The 20642-nt window shown below is 38.8% G+C and overlaps 1 protein-coding gene across 1 annotated transcript in view; it reads left to right on the top strand.

Annotated features, from left to right (window-relative positions):
- The window catches only part of thsd7aa (thrombospondin, type I, domain containing 7Aa), a 299272-nt gene that overhangs the window by 259606 nt on the left and 19024 nt on the right, over positions 1–20642 (top strand). The window contains exons 16-22 of the mRNA XM_052016677.1: positions 2509–2642; positions 3579–3732; positions 4129–4270; positions 6509–6624; positions 12195–12312; positions 14245–14390; positions 16495–16669. Of these exons, the coding sequence (XP_051872637.1) occupies positions 2509–2642; positions 3579–3732; positions 4129–4270; positions 6509–6624; positions 12195–12312; positions 14245–14390; positions 16495–16669 (985 nt within the window). The remainder of the gene's footprint in view (positions 1–2508; positions 2643–3578; positions 3733–4128; positions 4271–6508; positions 6625–12194; positions 12313–14244; positions 14391–16494; positions 16670–20642) is intronic.

Here is a 20642-nt window from a genome sequence, read left to right as displayed (position 1 = left end):
ACAGGTGTTGCTCAGCCTGCTGATTATCAACAGCATTTTCTGTTTTTATTTGAGATTTCCAGCATCTGTAGGTTTGTCATTTTCAGTTATCGACCATTACTGATTCATTCCTCCCTTTCGAAAAAAAGGTGCTACTACTAATGGTAAACTACTAGTTACAAGGGACTATTTCAAGTACAGATACAGGCAGGTTATGTAAGGGATTCCCTGGTTCTTGAGAACTTTCCATGAGCTGATTTCACTGGAAGTCAGAAACATTTGTTTTCTATAGCTACCTATTTTGTATTGTTCTTCATACACTTGCTGTAATTACTTTATTTCATTGAACCCTAACAGTACCCTAATGGAACTAATGGAATATGTATTGTATCCAGTCATTAATGAATATCACAAAACATTTTATTATTATTATTACTACTACTACTTCTTCTACTACTACTAGCTTGAAAAATTCTTTATAAATGTATGGGAGAATTTGCGTACATCAGGTCATCTGTAACCCGGGGATCCCCGTGCTAATATCTGCAGTTAAAAATAGTTCATCAATTCACTAAATATTAAAATGAGTAAAAGAAACACAATACAGTTTACCACTAGTCTCATGCTTTGCACATTTCAGTTTTGCTGATTTAAATAAGATTTTATATTTCACTCTAAAACCAAATCTGCAGACTGAATCCAGAGTCAAGGTACAATCAGACTCGGAGAGAATCACTGTGCGATAAATGTAGTCTCATGCTCTTTTCATTTGTCATTGTATAGAATATAGAACAGTACAACACAGGAACAGGCCCTTTGGCTCTTGATGTCTGCGCCGAGCATATTGCCTATTTAAACTACACATCTGTCTGTACATGGTCTATATCCCTCAATTCCCTGTCTGTTCCTGTATCTGTTTAAATGCCTCTTAACATTGCAATGGTATGTTTCCATCACTTCCCCTGGCAATGTGTTCCAGGTTCCACCCACTCTCTGTGTAAAAAAAAAACTTATTTATACGTTTCCCCTCTCACCTTAAACCAATGACCTCTAGTATTTGACATTTCCACTCTGAGCAAAAGACTCTATCTCCCCTGTCTATGCCTGACATAATGTTATATACTTGTATCAAGTCACCCATCAGCCTCTGACAGTCCAGAGAAAACAATCCAAGTTTGTCTAGCCTCTCCTTAATAGCTAATGCTCTCTAATCCAGGCAACATCCTGGTGAATCTCTTCTGCACCCTCTCCAAAACCGCCACATCCTTCCTGTAATGCCATGACCGGAACTGAACACAATACTCCAAATGCAGCCTAAACAAATTTTTTTTTTTTTTTTTTACAGCTGCAACATGACTTCCCGACTTTTATACTCAACACCCTGACTGATGAAGGCAATCATGCTGCATGCCTTATTTACCACCCTATCTACTTCTGTTGCCACTTTCAGGGAGATATGGACTTGCACCCTAAGTTCCTTATATAGATCCCTACATTATATGGAATCTAAATATAGTCAGGAACTACTTTAACTTACCTAACATTAAGTATATCAAAAGTAGCAATTCTCCTTTAATGCCTTTTTGATACTTAAATTTTAACTTCTGGATAGCAATCGCACCTGGTGTTCTAATCAAACAGGAGCCTGGTGATGTAAATTGGAAATAGAAGCAAAAAGTATTGTTAAATACTCAGCACATCAGGCAGCATCTAAGGAGAGAGAACCAGAATTAATAGTGTGAAATTACAGATGGAGTGCCTACTCCCCAGAGACAAATACCTGCAACATATAGAATAATATCAGTTTCTGATATTAGCATTTTGTTTCACTGAAAAAAATAATTCAGATTTTTTCACAGAACAATATTTATTCAGTGTTTTTCAAATTAAATGACAGATTGCTTCACTTATATTTGTTACACATCTATTTGAAAGCTTCTTATTGAGCTTAGAGGAGGATAATTTCATTTTTAGTTGCTAAATGCACACAAGGATATTAGCTGGCTGTTATATTCATCACCTGGCAAACCCCCACTCCCCTCCCCAATACACACATTTGGTTCCATTCAGTCATTAAGTTCGGTGGGCTAGAGATGATATTTGTGTTGCACAGTATTTTTTCAGTCAAGTCTGTCATTAATTCTGATACCTGACCTGCCACTTTTTTTTCCTTTATGTCAATAATTGTAGCTTGTTGTCTTACTCTATCCATCAAGGTCACCTTCTATTTTATCTCACCTTTGACCTTTGGTATTCCTCTTGGGCTTTATCTAAAGGCTTCTCAAATCAAACCCTGCACAGTTGGAACAATGATCCCATCCATCATGTTGCCAGGAGAAGTAAAGGGACATTGAATGGCATCCTTTGGCTGTGAATCTATTGTGTAATTACAAAATAAGCAGAGAGGCAGCAGAAATTGGAAGTTCAGGACAGTTTTAATGGTGTTGAACAAGAAGGAAGACTCTAAGAGTTGGTATGTGAAGTAACTAATATCTATTTAAGTCAATATGATGTGCATTCATATTATAGGTATATGAAGTGGTTCCCTGCCACAGTGACTGCAGTCAGTACGTGTGGATAGCAGAGCCATGGAGCGTTTGCAAAGTGAGCACTGTGGACCTAAAGGATAACTGTGGTGAAGGGGTACAAACTCGGAAAGTGAGGTAAAGTCAAATATGATCTTTTTTTTTATTCCAAGGCTTTGAAATTGTCTGATATCATTCATTCACATAGAAAAAAAAAATTCTGCTGCCTTAATAGCTTCAGAGGTAAATGCACTTCAAATTAGATTAGAGATCCAATACTGCCCTTTGTTAGCTGATCCCAGCCAGAGCAATATTAGGAACAACAATGGATTTCAGTTTTCTAAGACTCGGGAAAGGAAAGCACATCTAAGGTTTCTGCACCTGATCATCATGCAGTATTTGCCATATGGGAAGCCTGTCCCTTTGCTCCACTCTCGCTAAACTGCGAAACCATTAAGATTCTTTTTTGAGCCCTCAGGTATCTGATGTTATACATGGTTCCTTCTCTTCAGGCTTTTGCCATCATTAGCACCTCCCAATTTTTTTGTTCAAGTATCTGAAGCAGGTCACAAACTCAAATCCTTCTCACTATAGCAAGGGTGCTATCAACTGAGCCATAAATTTCACTGAGATTTCAATTAGCACCTTGGTTTCAGACCTTTATTTGTTATATGGATGACGGCAACTGGGAGGATTAATTCTTAAGGTTCTTAATAACATATTTGTGAATGGAATGAATACTTTAATAGAAGATGTGGATCTTCTGTTGATCTTGGTACAATTAAACTTCAATATCAAAAAGGGATAAATGTGGATGTTATGTTATGAAGATGAGAGGCCCCAAAGAACATTCTCAAGTATAAATAACTATTATATTTTTGAATCTGCTGATAAAATATACACAAACAGTGAAATTTCTAAGTAACTGAATAATTTTCTGGTTGAGGAAACATAATTATCACATAAGCTCACTTAATGTTTTGGATTTCAACAATCAAAGGCTGACTTCAACAAGGGTGAATGTTATTAGATTCATGAGCTCATGTTAAACTAAATAATTTATTCTGAAAATAGGTGTATGCAGAATACAATGGATGGTCCCACTGAATTTGTTGAAGACTACCTCTGTGACCCAGAAGAAATGCCATTGGGTTCCAGGCAGTGCAAGTTGCCATGCCCTGATGATTGTGTTATGTCTGAATGGACAGCTTGGAGCAGGTGTCTTCTGGTAGGCAGACAGTGACCGGTTGCACCGAATATTGTACCTGCTTTTGCCTTTAATCGATGCACTAACCTGTTTATCATATTTATTATGCAAAGCAAACAATACATTGTAATTAATTTTAGTAATAAAGCAAGGCAGCATCATAGTGTTGATGAGATTCTTGAGCATCTTTCATTAATTAAAAAGGTAATTGGAATCTTTTCTGTGGACAGTCCTTGGGGTGAAGTATAACTGTACAACACAGCAAGTTAATTGATACTAAACAAAAATTACATCTCTCTTGTTTCTCTTGATGTAATGCATAAATTTCATTTACATACTGTGGCAGAGGACACTCAAATCCTATATGACTAGATCTCGCCATGAGTTGTTCAAAAGCACGTGTGTATTTTCTTTCAGCCTTGTAACAGTAGTGCCACTCGAGAGCGGTCTGCTCTTCCAATAAGGCAGTCTGGGGAAGGGAAGCCCTGTCCAGCTGAAACAGAGACTGAGCCATGTCATCTGAACAGGAACTGCTTTCACTACATATACAACGTTACAGGTAACTGTAGCTTTCTTTACACTGCTATCTCAGAAGACTTTTCTACTTTTGCCCCTGCAATGTCTTTAGATGAAATATGTTAAACAGCTGTGCTGTGGGATTTTTCCAATAAACCATTAAATCAATTCATGTTGTTAAAACAAACATCATTTAAAATTGATCCCCTAAATCTTTTTCATAATCACTTTTGTTAATCTTTAGGTAATCGGTGGAACTGAATCAGTGGAAATGATTTTTCTGTTACCGCAGATTCTTTGTTTTGGACAGATCTTGATCCAGGTATCATCTCACAGTACTTACCTGAGGTCTCTGCTCGGAGGCAACCAGCTTAACTCTATCCTTGTGGAACCAATTATTGCCTCAACTCACTGACAATGTGATGATGTGTTTGAGGCCTGACTTTGGGCATGTTTTAGGGCTGCTGCTTTCCCTGCACACCATCCACTGCAATGGACCAAAAGGAATTATTGTAGCATTGACCTGTGCACCTGTGCTAAAAGCTAAGGCTGCTTATAGTTATAAGACTGATCACTTGCAGAGGTAGTGGTTACTTTCCTGAACAAGTATCCAGGGACATGAATTCAAGTCCTACCATGACAGTTTCAAATTCAAATTATTAAATCAATCTGGAATTACAAATAATAATCATGAAACTACTGGATTATCATAAAGTCCCATCTGAAATTTGCCATGCTTCCCTGGCCTGGCCTATAGATGACTCCTGGCCCACTAATGTGGTTGCCACTTATCTGTCACCTCAGGTCGGGTAATTAGGGGTAAACGGTAACTTTGCCAACAATGTCCAGAGCCCATAAGTGGCTACTTGGAGGAAGCAGTAGGAACAACATGCCGCATAAGCATATAAGAAACTGAAGCAAGAATGGAGTTTTCAGCCCCTTGTGCCTGCTTCACCTTTCAATAAGATCATGGCTGATCTTTCACCTGAGCAGCACTTTTCTTTGCTAATCTCATATCCCTTGAGTCCCCCAATATCCTAAAAATCTGTTGATCTCTGTCTTGAATATACTCAGAAACTGAGACCCCCACAGATCTGTTGGGTAGAGAATTCCAAAGATTCACTACCATCTGAAACTTCTTTTTATCTCTGTCATGAATGGCCACCCCCTTAGTTTGAGATGGTGGCCTTCGGTTCTAGACACCTCAGCCAGGGCAGACATCATCCTTGCAACCGGAAACACAAAGGACTGCAGATGCTATAATCTTCAGCAAAAATTAAACCTGCATCAAGACTCTCGACCCAAAATGTCAACTAAGCCCTTGCCTCCACAGATGCTGCTTGACCTGCATCTAGTTCTTCCAGCAGTTTATTTTTTTCATCCTTGCAACTACCCTGTAAAGGCCTATAAAAATGTTGTATTTTTTCAATGAGATTTTTGACACTCACCAACTTTTATCGATGCACCATAGAAAGCATCCTATCTGGGTGCATCACGGCTTGGTAGAGCAACTGCTCTGCCCAGGACCGCAAGAAACTGCAGAGAGTTGTGGACACAGCCCAACGCATCATGGACACCAGCCTCCCCTCTTTGGACTCTGACTTTACCTCTCACTGTCTTGGTGAAGCAGCCAGCATAATCAAAGACCCCACCCACCCGAGTCATTCTCTTTTCTGTCCTCTTCCATCAGGTAGAAGATACAGGAGCCTGAGGGCACGTACCACCAGACTTAAGGATAGCTTCTACCCCACTGTGATAAGACTATTGAACGGTTCCATTATACAATGAGATGGACTATGACCTCACGATCTACCTTGTTGTGACCTTGCACCTTATTGCACTGCACTTTCTCTGTAGCTGTGATACTTTACTCTGCACTGTTATTATTTTACCTGTACTACATCAATGCACTCTGTAGTAACCCAATGTAACTGCACTGTGTAATGAATTGACCTGTACGATCAGTATGCAAGACAAGTTTTTCACTCTACCTCGGTACAAGTGACAATAATAAACCGATACCAATGTGAGTGTCTAGCCCCAGTCTGCCGAATCTATCTTCATATTACAATTTCCCAATACCTGAAATTGATGTGATGAATCCTCAAGATAGTGATATCCTATCATTTGCATTTTACAATACAACATTTCTTCCAATGACAGACCTACCTGCATGAAAGTGCTAAAGCTGCTTAAGTGGTTTCTGTGGCAGGATAACGTCCTTTTTGTCTTATATGTTAAATATATTTTGTGAGACTGCCAATTATCTTCCATTTTCTAGATTGGAGCACTTGTCAGTTGAGTGAAAAAGCAGTTTGCGGGAATGGAATTAAAACAAGAATGCTGGATTGTGTTCGTAGTGATGGCAAGTCAGTTGATCTCAAGTACTGTGAAGAGGTATGTTTATGGTATAAAATGTTGCTACCAGAGGAAGCTGCAAACTAATAAGATAATAGCTTTGTTCAAACTAATGCTTCATTAACTTGCCTAATGCAGTTGTTTTTTTCCCAATCATTTCCAGGCTATTAAAAATTATTTTGGACAAGCTCCAGTCAATCCCTTGTGACTTCATATCATTTGTTTTGCCTTTTTCATACATGCAGAGATAGAAAGAAATGTCATTTGCTACATCCAAGTGGAAAGGGTTTCAGTAACATTTGGTTTGCATGGTGTCACATTTGAGGGAGATTTTAATCCTCAAAGAAGGGTGGGAGTGAGTGCCACCCTGAATCTGAAATCCAACCCAGCTTGGTGTCAATACACTCAGATCTGGTTTAATCAGAGCAAGTGATTTATGTATGTTAAGAGGGCAAATGGCTTAGATTTTAGAAATCTTTTGGATTTAGCAGCCACAGACTAGATTTTTCAGGATTCAAGAAGTCAAGCAGCTAAAGGAAAGCAGGAAAAGCCAGTTGCATTAGGTAAATTCTTTTTAAGTACTGCTTGTGAACCCAGCTTTTGATCCAATTCATCCCATGCCTCCCTTCATCCCCAATCCCCCACCCACCCAAACTTCACTGCTGCATTGCATCAAGCCCAGTCCACAATCTCCTAACTCCCACAACCCCTACAATTTTTTTTCTCCCATTCCACTCAGATCACTGTCTGTGGGTTTTCTGCACAATGCTCTCTCAAACAAACTGGCTTCCATTCAATTTAAGTCATTTCCAGTGTTTAAGCGGTTTGGTCTGAACATTTCCTGTGTTTCTGTATTTCTCGGCTGCTGCACATTGATTTCTAGGTATGAGCAATATCTTCTAAGAAAATGAGAGAGTCAAGGGATTAGAGGGGGGGAGATAGGGAGGTAGATCAAAAAATCAGAACTAGGCTGCTACAAGGAAAAGCTTAAGCACCTGATTAAGTGCAGCACAGACAAAAGCCTATGTGCATGCCTTTCCATAATAATGAGCACATAGGGATCTCTTTTTAGACGGAGGGTCAAAATTCATTTGGTTGAGGACCAAATTTGGAGCTGAAAGAGCTTGCATTCAAAATCTCACTCAGGTTTTCATCTGTAAAGTGAATGAAATGAGAATTGTTTCCTAAGATGTTCAGAAGAAACAGTAGATCAGAGCTTGTCAGGTTGCTGTAATACCACCACCTTATTTGTCTATAAAAATGTAGATTAGCCTACCTTCTGTAAACAATAGCATTCTCTTCCACAGGGGGTCCTTTAAAAAATACTGAGAAAATCATCAACAGAAAGGAATGTATTTCTTATGTCGACTATCTTGAGATTGTTTCTGTCTGTACTATTCTTTGTAGTACCTTCACCAACCTTTTCCCCCCCTTGCCACTTATTATCTGTTTGCCTATGAGAACACAAATGAATCCTTTGATTACTGCATAAAAGGAATAGTCAACAAGACTGCAGTAATGCAGGCTAATGTAAAAATATAAAGTGGGAAATGAGGGTGGATTTTTGGTTGTTCAGATCATGACTGAATAGAAATTGTTTGATATTTGAAGAGGAAAGAAAAAGATGTAAGATGCGTGTTAAAAAAAATTGAATAACAAACTCTGATCCTGTTAAACTGTTAAACACGATACAGAATATTCTTACCAATTCACTAATAGCATTTATCTGCCAGTAAAAAAAAAAGACAGATTGAGGTTTATTAGCTTAATCTGGAGGAATAGTGGAAAGATAAATGCTATACTATTAGAAAGTATTTCATTTTGAATTACGGAATGAAACTAAACCTTCAAAGAACAAATGACATCAACTTTACTGATCTAGCTTTTTTACATGGGCATGAATATCCACATTCGCTGTTCACACTCTACTAAACAGATGTGAAAAGAAACCAATCAATAGACACACAAAGTGGTAAATGTCAAGCTTTCAATGCCATTTCCTGGTGCTGTTTAGAATGACATGTGGAAGGACAGATTTTGCTTATTGCAATTCGCTACCTTTAACAGCTGTTGAGGGATTCAGTTTAATTTTCATACTCCCATGCACTATTTAAAATGATTGGGGGTGATCATTGCTTTTGTTTGTCATTAATCTTCTTTGATCTTTCACTTGTACATTTTTGTGGCATTCCCTCAATCCCTAAGCCTGAGGGCTGGCAACAGTTGCCCCAAGTACCTTGCCAATGCTACTCTTCAATCAGCCATTAAAAGACATATTAAAGACATTGTAAATAGCTTTTCACTCTGTCTCATTGCATGCACCAAAAGTTGCTTCAGACAATGATTTTCTGTGTGAAGAATAATTAATCAGAAACCACATAGCTGGCGTTAAGTGATATATTTAGAAATCAGGAATTTTCTGGAATATTTTGTCATTACTAGAGTCATAGAGTAATACAGCATGGAAACAGACCCTTTGGCCTGGCGCATCCATGCTGACCAAGATGCCCATCCAAGTGAGTCCCATTTACCCATGTTTGGTCCATATCTCTCTAAAGCTTTCCTATACATGAGAGATGTGTAGTATTTTGTCATGAAACTTTCACTTAACTGATTTACACTGGGTTTAAACAAAAATACACAACACATTTCCTCCATTATTTGATCTTCACTTGATTTATACCTACAAAAATATTACTTTGCTCATTAGTATAAATCCACACACATTCAAAAGTCCAGCAAAACTAAGTTTCTTGGATTGATGAGTGGGTAATGGGTGTGATGTAATGAGCAGAGGCAAGTGATGTGATTTGTGAACAACAACATTTAAAGGTATATCCACTGACTCTTTCCAGACATGTGAGGTCATTGAACTATTTGCAGCACTGCATCCATATCCTTATGTCTTGACTTCTCGTCTAAAGCACCTCCACTTTTTCCACTGTCTGCACCAGGGCTCTATGACTGTGCTCAAAATTCACAGAGCCCACTCATGAGTGTAATGCTGTTCTTCGCAGTGAAGGGGTGTTAATGGTCAAACTGTTCTTGATATTGAACCCACTGCTGAGACGTGCAGAAAATGGACTCTGATAACACTGCTTTCTTACAACAAAAACAAAGAGCATGGCCTAATCACACAGTGATACCTTGTATTATTTTGGGGCACTCTGAGGTTTAGCCTCCAAGATGTCCCTGCTATTGTATAACTTAAAATGGGCATCCAGCTTAAAGTGACACTGAATTATTGATCTGGATAGGTTCACACTTACCTTGTAGAATAATCACCCGCATTTTTCTGATACGTTAACACTCTGATTATCCATTATCCAGCTACTCAGAAATAATTTTGGTTCAGCATGAGGCTCACTGGGTGCTGATTCCCATGCTCCCTTTCATACACCAGGACATGGGTTCCTGCACTCCTTTCACACTCCAGGGCATCACTTCTTGCACCTCCTTTCACACAATGCGGTTGAGTTTCATGTTCACTTTCACGCACCAGGGCTCTGGTTCCCAATCTCCATTTCATTCACAGGGACCCTGGTTCCCATGCTCCCTTTAAACCCACCATGGCTCCAGTTCTATGCTCCCTTGAACCTTACCTGCTTCTGTTTCCTGCACCTCCTTGAAATGTACCAGAGCCTTTTTTCCCGTGCTCCCTTTAAACTTATCAGGCTGGCTGGAAAATGTATTATTCTATTGTGTAACCTCCTTAAAAAAAAGTTAATTAAAGTATATTAGATTATTAATATCATGTAATAGTTCAGAAAATCTCCTGGTCCAGCACCACTAAAGTGGTGGGAAGGCACTTGGGAAGGTGATAGCATAGTGGTATTATCACTGGAGTAATAATCTAGATATCCAAGGCAAAATCCTGGGGAGGGGTTTGAATCCCACCATGGCAGATGGTGATAAATTTAAATTTGAATTTTGGAATTAAAAAGTCTAATTATGACCATGAAAACCATTGTTGATTGTGGGAAAGACTCACCAATGTCCGGTAGGGGAGGAAGTCTGCCGTCCTTAACTGGTCTGGCCTACATGTAACTCCAAACCTACAGCAATGTGATTGACTCTTAACTGCCCTCTGAAATGGCCTGGCAGTCAATACATTTGTAATAAGCTGTTAGAACCATAAGGGAATAAAACTGGATGGATCACCTGGAATCAATCCAGGCAACGGAGACAGCAATGGCAAAAACTGGCCTGTCAACCCTGAAAAGTCCTCCTCTCCATCATCTGGGAGGGCTGTCCCCCAGACTAGTCTAGCAACAGCCTGACGTAGTCATTCTCACAGAATCATACCTTAAAGTCAATGTCCCAGACACCACCATCTCTATCCCTGGGTATGTCCTGTCCTCCCAGGAGAGGCAGTAGCACAGTGGTATACAGCTGGGAGAGAACTGCCCTGGGAGTCCTCAACATTGACTTCAGATCCCATGAAACCTCATGACATCAGGTTAAACTCAGATAAGAAAACCTTCTGCTGATTACCACCTACTGTTCCCTCTCAGCTGGTGAATCAATACTCCATGTAGAACACCATTTGCAGGAAGCACTGAGAGTGGCAAAGTCCCCCACTCTGGGTGAGGAACTTCAATGTTCATCACCAAGAGTAGCTTGGTAGCACCACTACTGAGTGAGCTGGCCTGGCCAAGTGCTGAAGGACATTGCTGCTAGATTGGGTCTATGGCAGGTGGTAAGGGGCCCCACAAGAGAGAGAAACCTACTGGTTCTCATCCTCACTAATCTACCTGTTGTAGATGCATCTGTCTATAACAGTATTGGTGGGGCTGACCACCACACAGCCCTTGTGAAAATGAAATCCCATCTTCATAGTGGAAATACACTTCATCATGTTGTGTAACACTACCACCTTGCTCAATGGGGCAGACTGTGAACAGCATGCAATAGACAGAGCTAAGCAACCCCTCAACCAATGAAACAAATCTAAGCTCTGCAGGCCTGCTACATCCATCTAACCTCTGTTCCCAAGTTTTCAGTCTGATTCCTTGCCTACAAAGTATGGCATAAATGATGCAATTTCTTGTTTTTCTTGTATCATGGAAAGGTAAAGAGAAGTTTGCAGATTTGACTGTACAGTTATTTCTGAGGGCTTAGTGTCCTTTCTCCTTACAGTAGACTTCCTGTAGTAAAATGCAGCTTAATGATGCATGTAATCCGGTAGCAGGAAGCATCCTAGTAGATGAAAAGCTGATTTAAAAGCAGCATTTAACAAATGTGCCAGCTACTTGCATCCTATCATTGCTTGTAGGCATGTAGCATGTTTTATAACAGATAATGTGGGGGCAATTGTTAGAAAGTGTAACATTAGGCAGGTGGGAAAGTCGGCCTGAAAAAGAACCTATATAATTTTATCAAAAATGAAAGAGAATTTGGTGGGTTAACTTTATAACCTGACGAAATTTCTGAGCTTAGTTGTGCCTAGGTGATCATTTTGCTAATACATAAGCACAGTTCTGGGTTGAAAATTTCAAAGAAAATCAAAAGGCTTATTCTCTGGTGTGGCTATCTTTTTATTAGTCCTAAATTAACAACTAGCTTAACAACAATTGCTGTTTGAAAGTGTCCTTTGCTTCTGTTGACAGCTGGGTTTGGAAAAGTCATGGCAAATGAATGCATCATGTACTGTGGAATGTCCGGTGAATTGTCTTTTTTCTGACTGGTCACCCTGGTCTGATTGTTCTCAGTCATGTGGTCTTGGAGGTGCGTACCAATATTAATGCAATTCATTTCAACTCAGTGTGTAAAAGTTTAAGAAATGAAAATCAAAAATAACTGCTGATGCCAAAAATCTGAAATATAAACAAAAACTACTGATACACTCAGCTGGTTAGGCAGCATTTGTGGAAAGAGAATCAGAGTTAACATTTTAGGTCAAGGACCCATTTCTCTTTCTCGATGATGCCTGACCTGTTGAGTGTTTCTAGCATTTTGTGTTTTCATGTAAGAGTTTAACTTCACATTCAGGAACATTTTAACAATAATACTTATGATTTATTCCAACATTTAGTATGCATAATCAGCCAAGCAGTAGTAGCTGCTTAGGAAGGGTGAATTGAAATTGTATATAGGAACAATGATAGGAATAGTTGCAGGCCAAGCTAGTCCCTTGAGCTCATTTCTCCATTCAATGAAATCATGCTGATCTCTAATGGTAATCCACACACCCGCCTCATCTCCATAATATGTTATCAAAAGTCCATCAATCTTAGATTTAAAGTTAATAGTTAATCTAGGTTCAATTGCCACTAGCATAAAAGAGGTTCAGATTTCCACCGACCTCTTGAGAAGAGTTATTTACTTTGCAGTGACTGCACCAAACTTCTGTGTGTCCCTTAGCACATAGTCCTGCACCTTGGAATCTATCAGTCAGTGGTATTCGGTTGCAGAGAGCTCCATGAACAGGAAAACAACAAGTTTCAGGCAGACCAAAGAGCATCTTTCGCCGAGTTGATGATCTTTCAGAACAATATGTGTCTCAGTATGAGCTCCTAGGAACAGCCCATGGAGGACAGAAGCCTGTATTAAACAGCTGTTCAGGATGAACCTTGACACTGCATACCTTTTTACACGTTCCTGGCAAACACACAGTCATTTATAATTTATTTCTAAAAATAGACTTATAAAATATAAAGTTTGACAATTGGGACATGGCATTATCTTCATTCACTATACCTAGCGTTTCAATATATTCGCCTACAATATTTACAATGCGCCGACATATCAATAGTGTTTCATTTCCAAACAGGCTCCTGCCCATCAGTGTCCACTGATCTTTCCCCATAGCTTCATTGTGTCCCTCAGCATATATTTCTGCACCTCAGAGTGTTCCAGTCAACAGCATCCCAATGGGACAATTCTATACTGTGAATCCTTGTGGGATTGCACTGGTCATAGTTGTAAGCAGTAGCTGCATGTCATTTCACTTTCAAGTAGAAATGGTAACTCAGTTTTTTCCAGCTCTATTCACAATAGTCTTCTATCTTAGTGTGCAGTATCTTTAACTCTAAAAGTAAATGGAAATTTCCTATTCTAACATTGTGTGTCCGTAATGCTGACTTTCAGGGCCAGGATACAATACCAATGAAGAGTGATAACCGTAATGTGATAGGTCAGTTAGCTTTATTGTAGCATATTGCAGAGCCACCTTCAGTTCAAAAGGTCCTAAATCTACAATAGATGAATCCAAGAGATTCCAATATACTTACATATGTAGAATATGTAGGTATGAACATATGTCTGGTGTATGCATTATATATGCATGTACATAAGCATATACTTTATGTACTATATATATTACGTAAATTCGCAGATATGAGAATTTGACAAGCATTGCTTTCACAGTTGAAAAGTTGAAATGCTCAGAATGCAATCTATTAATTGCTCCCAAATACCCATCTGCATGACAAGGAAAAATATTTTAAATGCTATATGGAACAGAGAACATTGTAATATCTAAAAATCTGTATCTTTAACTTATTATTTATGTAGAAAACCATTAAATTCACTGAAATATAGTTTAGGAATTGAATTTCATTGTATCCTTTTAACTGCAGATTTTATAGAATTATGAAGGAGGAGAAAATTAAGTTCTTATAATCAAGAAAATGTGATATGTGCATCTTTTTTATATAGGAGTAACGATGCGAAAGAGGAAATTGATTCAGCCATTCCAGGGAGATGGGAGACCGTGCATCATGCAGTTGGAACAGTCCAAACCATGCCTAATCCGGCCTTGCTATCGCTGGCAGTACAGTGAATGGGGCCAGTGTAAAGTGGAGGTATATTAACCTAGGTCAACACTCTTCTGTATGTTGTCAATAAAATAAAAACAATCTCATTCATTGATTTCCAGGATAAATAAATCAAATAATTGTTTCTGTTTTCGGATTAGCTCATCCCTCATTTTTTGGTGATTGTAGAAAGTTGGAATAATCTGTCGTTTCCTTACAGGTGTTATGGGTGGTGTTTCCATTTTATTGTCACTCTTCCCTTTGATTTTTCTGCTCTCTAAACCTTACTTTTATTTTTTTCACCCTGTAGTTTCCTGCTGCCTTCATTCTTGCTTCTCACTTCTTTAAAGTTGGAGTGGTAAATTATATGGGACTTTAGAGCTGCCAGAGAGTGGATCTGTGAACACAGATGGGGGGGTTGGAGGGGAGGGGAAGAAGGATGGAAAAAAAGGACTTGAGGGTATGTCTTTGAGAATTAGCTGTTGGGGGCAGAGGAAGATGGTTACCCTGGTGAGCTTTGTGAGCCACATCACCTTTGTATACCAGGGTTTGCTTCTGTAACTCAAGCAGTGCTGAAAAGTTTGTTTTATTGTAGTCTGATCACCACACTAGAAAGCTTTTTTCCCATTCATTTTAGTGTGATACTCTAAAAATATTCACAAAAACACGTAAATCTAAACAAGATTAATTGAGTAAAATTAGATCAATGCTATTCTTTCCGACAAGTCACTTTTGACTAAGGTTGGCCTAAATGTTTTTTTCTCATTTTACTTATACTTATCTGAATGGTGTACAGACTTTTTCAGGGCCCGATTGATACAGCTTGTGTACTGCAATAATGATAGGTGTGAGTGATAAATTATATATGTAGTTAAACACTTCTGTGCATTAAGATGGGGAGTGCACAGTGACAGAGTTGCTGTGTAATGAAGAGCGCTCGATGTTCAAGTCAGGGAGACAGAGAATAATTGAGATAGCAGTTGGTCCTTTCCAGAAATGAGAAGGAGCTTATGTTCACAACAGGCAGCTTCAAAGGTGCCTTCCTAATAAAACCAGTGTGGCAACAGAAAGAGTCATTGCTGATCCTACCACTTCCTTCCCCAGCATTTTCAAAACCATTAAGATGTCAGCCAAGGTTCATTTTGTACTTCCCTCATTTTGAGGGCAAAAATCCAGGTTCAAAGTCCACCATAGGAAATTAAGCACATAAATCTCGGCTGCAATTCCAACACAATCTTTGCAAGGTGATAGAAAAGACTCAAGGGTACCCATAATTGCTCAGTAGTTCTCCTGACCCTGACAATCTGGGCAATCTGGAGGTAAATCTGCTTCATACTGAGAAGCCAGTTAACTATCTCCCTACTGTAATGCAACAAAAATTTCCTGTTGGATCATTCTGCATGTGACTCGGGGCTTGGCAGGAGGAAGGAACAGATTGATACACATGCTGTTCCATGAAGTATTTCCAGCAGCTATGGATAAATTTCATAAAAATCATCAAGAATTTTACACCAAATAAAAGAACTTTTCATTTAATTTCCATTCATGTCCATGAATCTTTTTTTTTCAAACATTTGCCAGCTTCTATCTTAAAGCCATTAATGATTCAGTTTGCACCATCATCTCCAGGACAGTTTGTTTCCTGACACAACACTACATGAAATTCAAATCTCAAATTAGTGCACTCGGATTACTGATGTATTACTTTAATTATTCTGTTTTTTAACTTAACAGAACCATCCATAATTTTGAACGCAGATCTACTCTTAACCTTTGTTCTAATGAATGGGGGCCCACTTTCTTCCATTTAGCCTCATATTTAAAGGCTATTATTAATATTACTTAATATATATCTGTTACACAGCTTCCAATGTCATCCCATCTTTCAAAAAAATAAAACACTCAATATAGTTTTTGCCTACTTATTAAACCAAAGATCTCCTTTTCTTAATTTTGTTATCAGCTTTACTCTAATAGATCTCTGTGCCAGAACTCCTAAGATTCTCAACTCCTCTGAACTTTTAAGAGTTTTGCCAGCCAATGTTTGTGTCCTCTGCATGTTCACCCTCTAAAAATAGCTTCCATAATGTATAACCAAGGCTGTCACATTGACTTTCAGTAAAATCACAATTATTTATTCATCTTGTTAAAGGATGCTCAGTGTGGAAATGGGATGAAATTTCGAAACATGTCATGCGTTGTGTTTGATGGATCCAGTGAGGATTCTGGCAAGATTGTGGATGACGAGTTATGTGGTGACCTGGAACCTGCAGTGAATGGAGACAAACAGATTGTTCTGCAAGCATCCTGTGCTGTTCCATGTCCAGGTATCGGAGCTTCTGGGACTATTTTTAGGCCCCTGACAGAAATTATACAATGTTGAAAAGTAGAGGAGGAGGCATTTCTGCATAGAAGTAAATTTTATAACTTGCATTCCTGGCTCAAAGATTCATTAGTTGGGAGTGTATTTCAAGAGTTTAAGCTCACTGATATATATGCCCAAAATTCTCAAAGCTGCTGGGAGTCCAACATTTTAATTCTACTCGATTTGCTGAATGCAGAACAACTTGTTCGGCCTTGTCAGAGAGTACCTGATGTACCATAATGATCACATTCAGGGACAATTGTCATATATCCACAACTGAGTTTATTTTTCTTTACTCCTGATTATAAAAATATCCAGTAATTTCATAGGAAAGTTTGTCTTTGTACATCACATAATGTCAATAATACTGGAGCATGTTTGGGATGTTAATTTTCTCTGTGCTATTTTTAATTCACTGACTAATTCATTTATATTAAGCAAAAAATAAAGTGCTCGAAGAACTCAGTGGGTCAGTCCTGACCTAAAACGTCAACCATCCCATTGCCTCCACAGACACTGCCTGACCCGCTGAGTTCCTCCAGCAGTTTGTTTTTTGCTTTATATTAAAGTTTGGTCAGCAATATTTTAATAACTGAATCGCTAACTTGTTTATTTTTTAAATAGTTTGACACATAGATACAGAAACTCAGCACATGTTCATTTACTTGTGCATCCAGACTTAGACAGGGAATGTTAATCACTTGGTAATGAAGTTAAAAAATTCTCAAGCTGTATCGGACCATTCAATATTTGAATAGAGAATCTTATTAAACAAACAATGCAGTGCACAACTTTTCAAATCTTGCTAAAGAGAAAGTAGGTGTAAATGCGAGAGAAATTACTGGCAGTCTAATTTAAAGTTTTAGAGTAAATGCTATGAATGGAAACTATTCTAAAATCACAGTGATGTGTAGTTTCATTGATTCGTTTCTGAAGTAATGTACCATGCATTATTTTCTTAATGTCTCTTCAGTGTGCATTGCTTTACTTGTCAGCAGAATCAAAGTTTAATATTTATTATTTATACATATTACTACATTAAAAATATATATTTGTGCTATTTTCTGTGCAGATTTTGCACTGCTTTTTTGGAGTCCTTGTGAAACTATAAAATTACTTGATAAAAATAGAGTTAGTAAACATACATAATTATTTTTCTGATGGATATAAGATGTGGTTCAAATGGTATTGGACAGTGAAAGTTAAATATCCACAATTTAGAAAAGAATTATTTCTTGATGTTGAATGCCAGTCTTTTAACTCTTCATGAGAGCTATTATTATAGTGGCCCAAATCGTGTTAGCTAATAGTCAGCAGCTCCACAGGGAAACACAGGCTACCATCCATTCACACCTCAGCACGTCTCAGACTTCCACTCATGTGAGGTAAAAAGAAAAGAAGTCCCAAGTGCTGGACATCAAATTCCTGGACTTACCTTACAGCCCAAGAGAACAGTGACATCCTGAGGAGAGGGTCTGGATGTGAAGCACATCCAGACCTCTTCTTTATTCCAGGGACTGACATACAAATGAAGATAATATTCATTTGAATAGAGTTGTCAATCCTGGAAAGAATGTTAAGTTCTTACCTTATTTTAACATCCTTAGTTATTTTTGTGCTTTAATCTGCCTTTAAACAATTTTATTTTTGATTTTTAAAAATAATTTACCTTTTTTAAGTCGAATAAATCTCTTTGCATAATTAATAAATGTATAAAAGCTGGCAAGATGTCAAAGCCTGTTGATGCATTCCAGGGGTGGTACCTCAAGGTTTGATGCCCAAAACCTACTTGCCAATCAGAGCTTGCTCCATCTTGGCAGGCATTTGCACACAGCAGGAGATCAACCCATCTGAAAAATGGACTTGCAAGTGGGCAGGGCAACAAGAATGTGGTTGTTGCAGGTGGCAAGTATTGTGATTTTGTACAGGCCACATGGAGACTGGAGCTGGACACACTGGTGGGAGACTCTCATATAGAATCTCTCTGAACTCAAAACACATCAGACACTCAAAATATACTTCTTTTATCACAGTATTGTGAGGGCTGACTCTCTAGGTGCACAACTGCCTGAACTATTGATTGATAAAACAAATATGCCTATGGCCATGTATCATGTGGTAAGTGGTAAAATAACCAGTCTGGAACCTTCCTTGATCTCTGTTGAAAAAGTGCAAAACATTCTAGCTGAAGATATCTGATGCCTGGCTTGATGCAGGCCAATTAACTGATTCTATTGCCTGTAGATTTGGCCAATGCATACAAAATGTCCAGTGGTCATGTCAGCTTCTAAAGCATATCTCTTAAGTGGCCTCCCATTGTGAGCTGGTAGCCTGTTCTCTTCACAGATAGTGCTATGTGTGTTTCTGCTGCTATCTTTCTAAACTCAAGATTAATTATTATTACATTTGAACAGTTTGTAGGCTGGTTTATCTTTGTATTGATGGCTACTATATCTTATACTTAATACTTTCTGAATACAGCTGCTTTTCCCAAACAGCAGGTTCTGTCAACAGGCCCGGTTCAGGGAGTGAGTCCAGAGCAAAGGGCTGTCTGTAAATCAGACCCAAGCAGCCAGTCTCAGTTGCAGCCAGTAAGGTTGGCAGGTCTGCTAAATATATCACTCTTTAGTAAGGAGCACAGGGACAGTTCTGAATTCTGGTTTGTCATATTTTTGAGTTTAGGTGTTCATCTTCCTCAGGCGTTCTAAATGTCTTATTGTTAAGGCAGTAGACTGACACTGTTGTCTATTTATATCAGAGCATGCCCAGGAATGTGATGATAGCATTTCCTAGTTAATGGAATTGAAATGCCATGTCTTATACAAATGTATTTCCCTCAATCTCAATTAAATTAACATTAGGCGACATAAACTATTTTCAAATCATTAACCTGCTATATTTCACAGCAGTGTATATATACAAAGTACTGATTATGATGAGATTCACTTTGTTTCTTTGATGCAACTTATTTTATACAATGATCTAAAATAAATAAAGTACCGGGCATTCATGTATTAGTAGATAATCATTGACCTCATTGTGGTGGAATCTGGAATCCCTTCAATCATTCCTACTCTGTATCAGTCCTAACCCATTTTCTGCTTTTGGGTTATTGTGGCACAAGCTAGGATCCCAGCAGGATTCCTGCAGCCATACGGATGTTGTCAGAGTCTGAGGAGAATCAGGTGGTTCTCACAGTAGGAATGTTGCAACAAGACATGAAATATCAAAGAAATTTTGAGGGGACAAAAGTAGAACAAAGGCTAGATATTGTAGTGCACTGGCGAACTGTACACAGCATGCCAACAATCACTTCATTTGTGGCTTACCACTGCAAACTCTGTCATCACAGCAGAAGAGACAGAGGAAAATTTGCTTCTAGGTTTAAGGCTGGATACGATCCGGAGGGCCTATGGGGAAGGAAGGCCGGCAGACAGAGGCTGATTTCAAGTTGTATCGGGGAGGAATTAGGTGTGGGGGTGGGGGAGGGGGTGGTGGAGGGAGAGGTGATTTATTGCATCAGGATGGAGGTTGGTGGTATAGGTCAGGAAAACAGTCAAGATGGACGTCTGGGCAGAGGTGGATAGGAGGATAAGAGCATTAAGGCCATTTAAAAATCAGGGTCTCAGCTGGTCAGAACCTGTCTGTTCATGGGATGTGATTGGTGTGTGGCTAGTACCAAAGGGCAGAAGGTAGGTCAGGAATTTAATGCAGTGGGGTCCCAGGAAGATGCTGTGTAATGAAAAGATGATGGCTATTGCTGGAGTAACATTGACTAATTTTCTTGGTAATACTCTTGATCCATTAAGTGACTAGCTCCCAGCTGAATATCTAGACTGATGCAAAACAACTCAGAAATGGTTGTTCTCATATTTCACAAAATTTTCAGTCGCATAGCACTGATATAATTGTTACAATGTAATTGAATTTCTGAA

This window comes from Pristis pectinata, chromosome 5 (assembly GCF_009764475.1).
Source record: "Pristis pectinata isolate sPriPec2 chromosome 5, sPriPec2.1.pri, whole genome shotgun sequence".
Classification (NCBI taxonomy): domain Eukaryota; kingdom Metazoa; phylum Chordata; class Chondrichthyes; order Rhinopristiformes; family Pristidae; genus Pristis; species Pristis pectinata.
The sequence above is the reverse complement of the archived record's forward strand: the minus strand, read 5'-3'. Positions and strand labels throughout refer to the sequence as shown.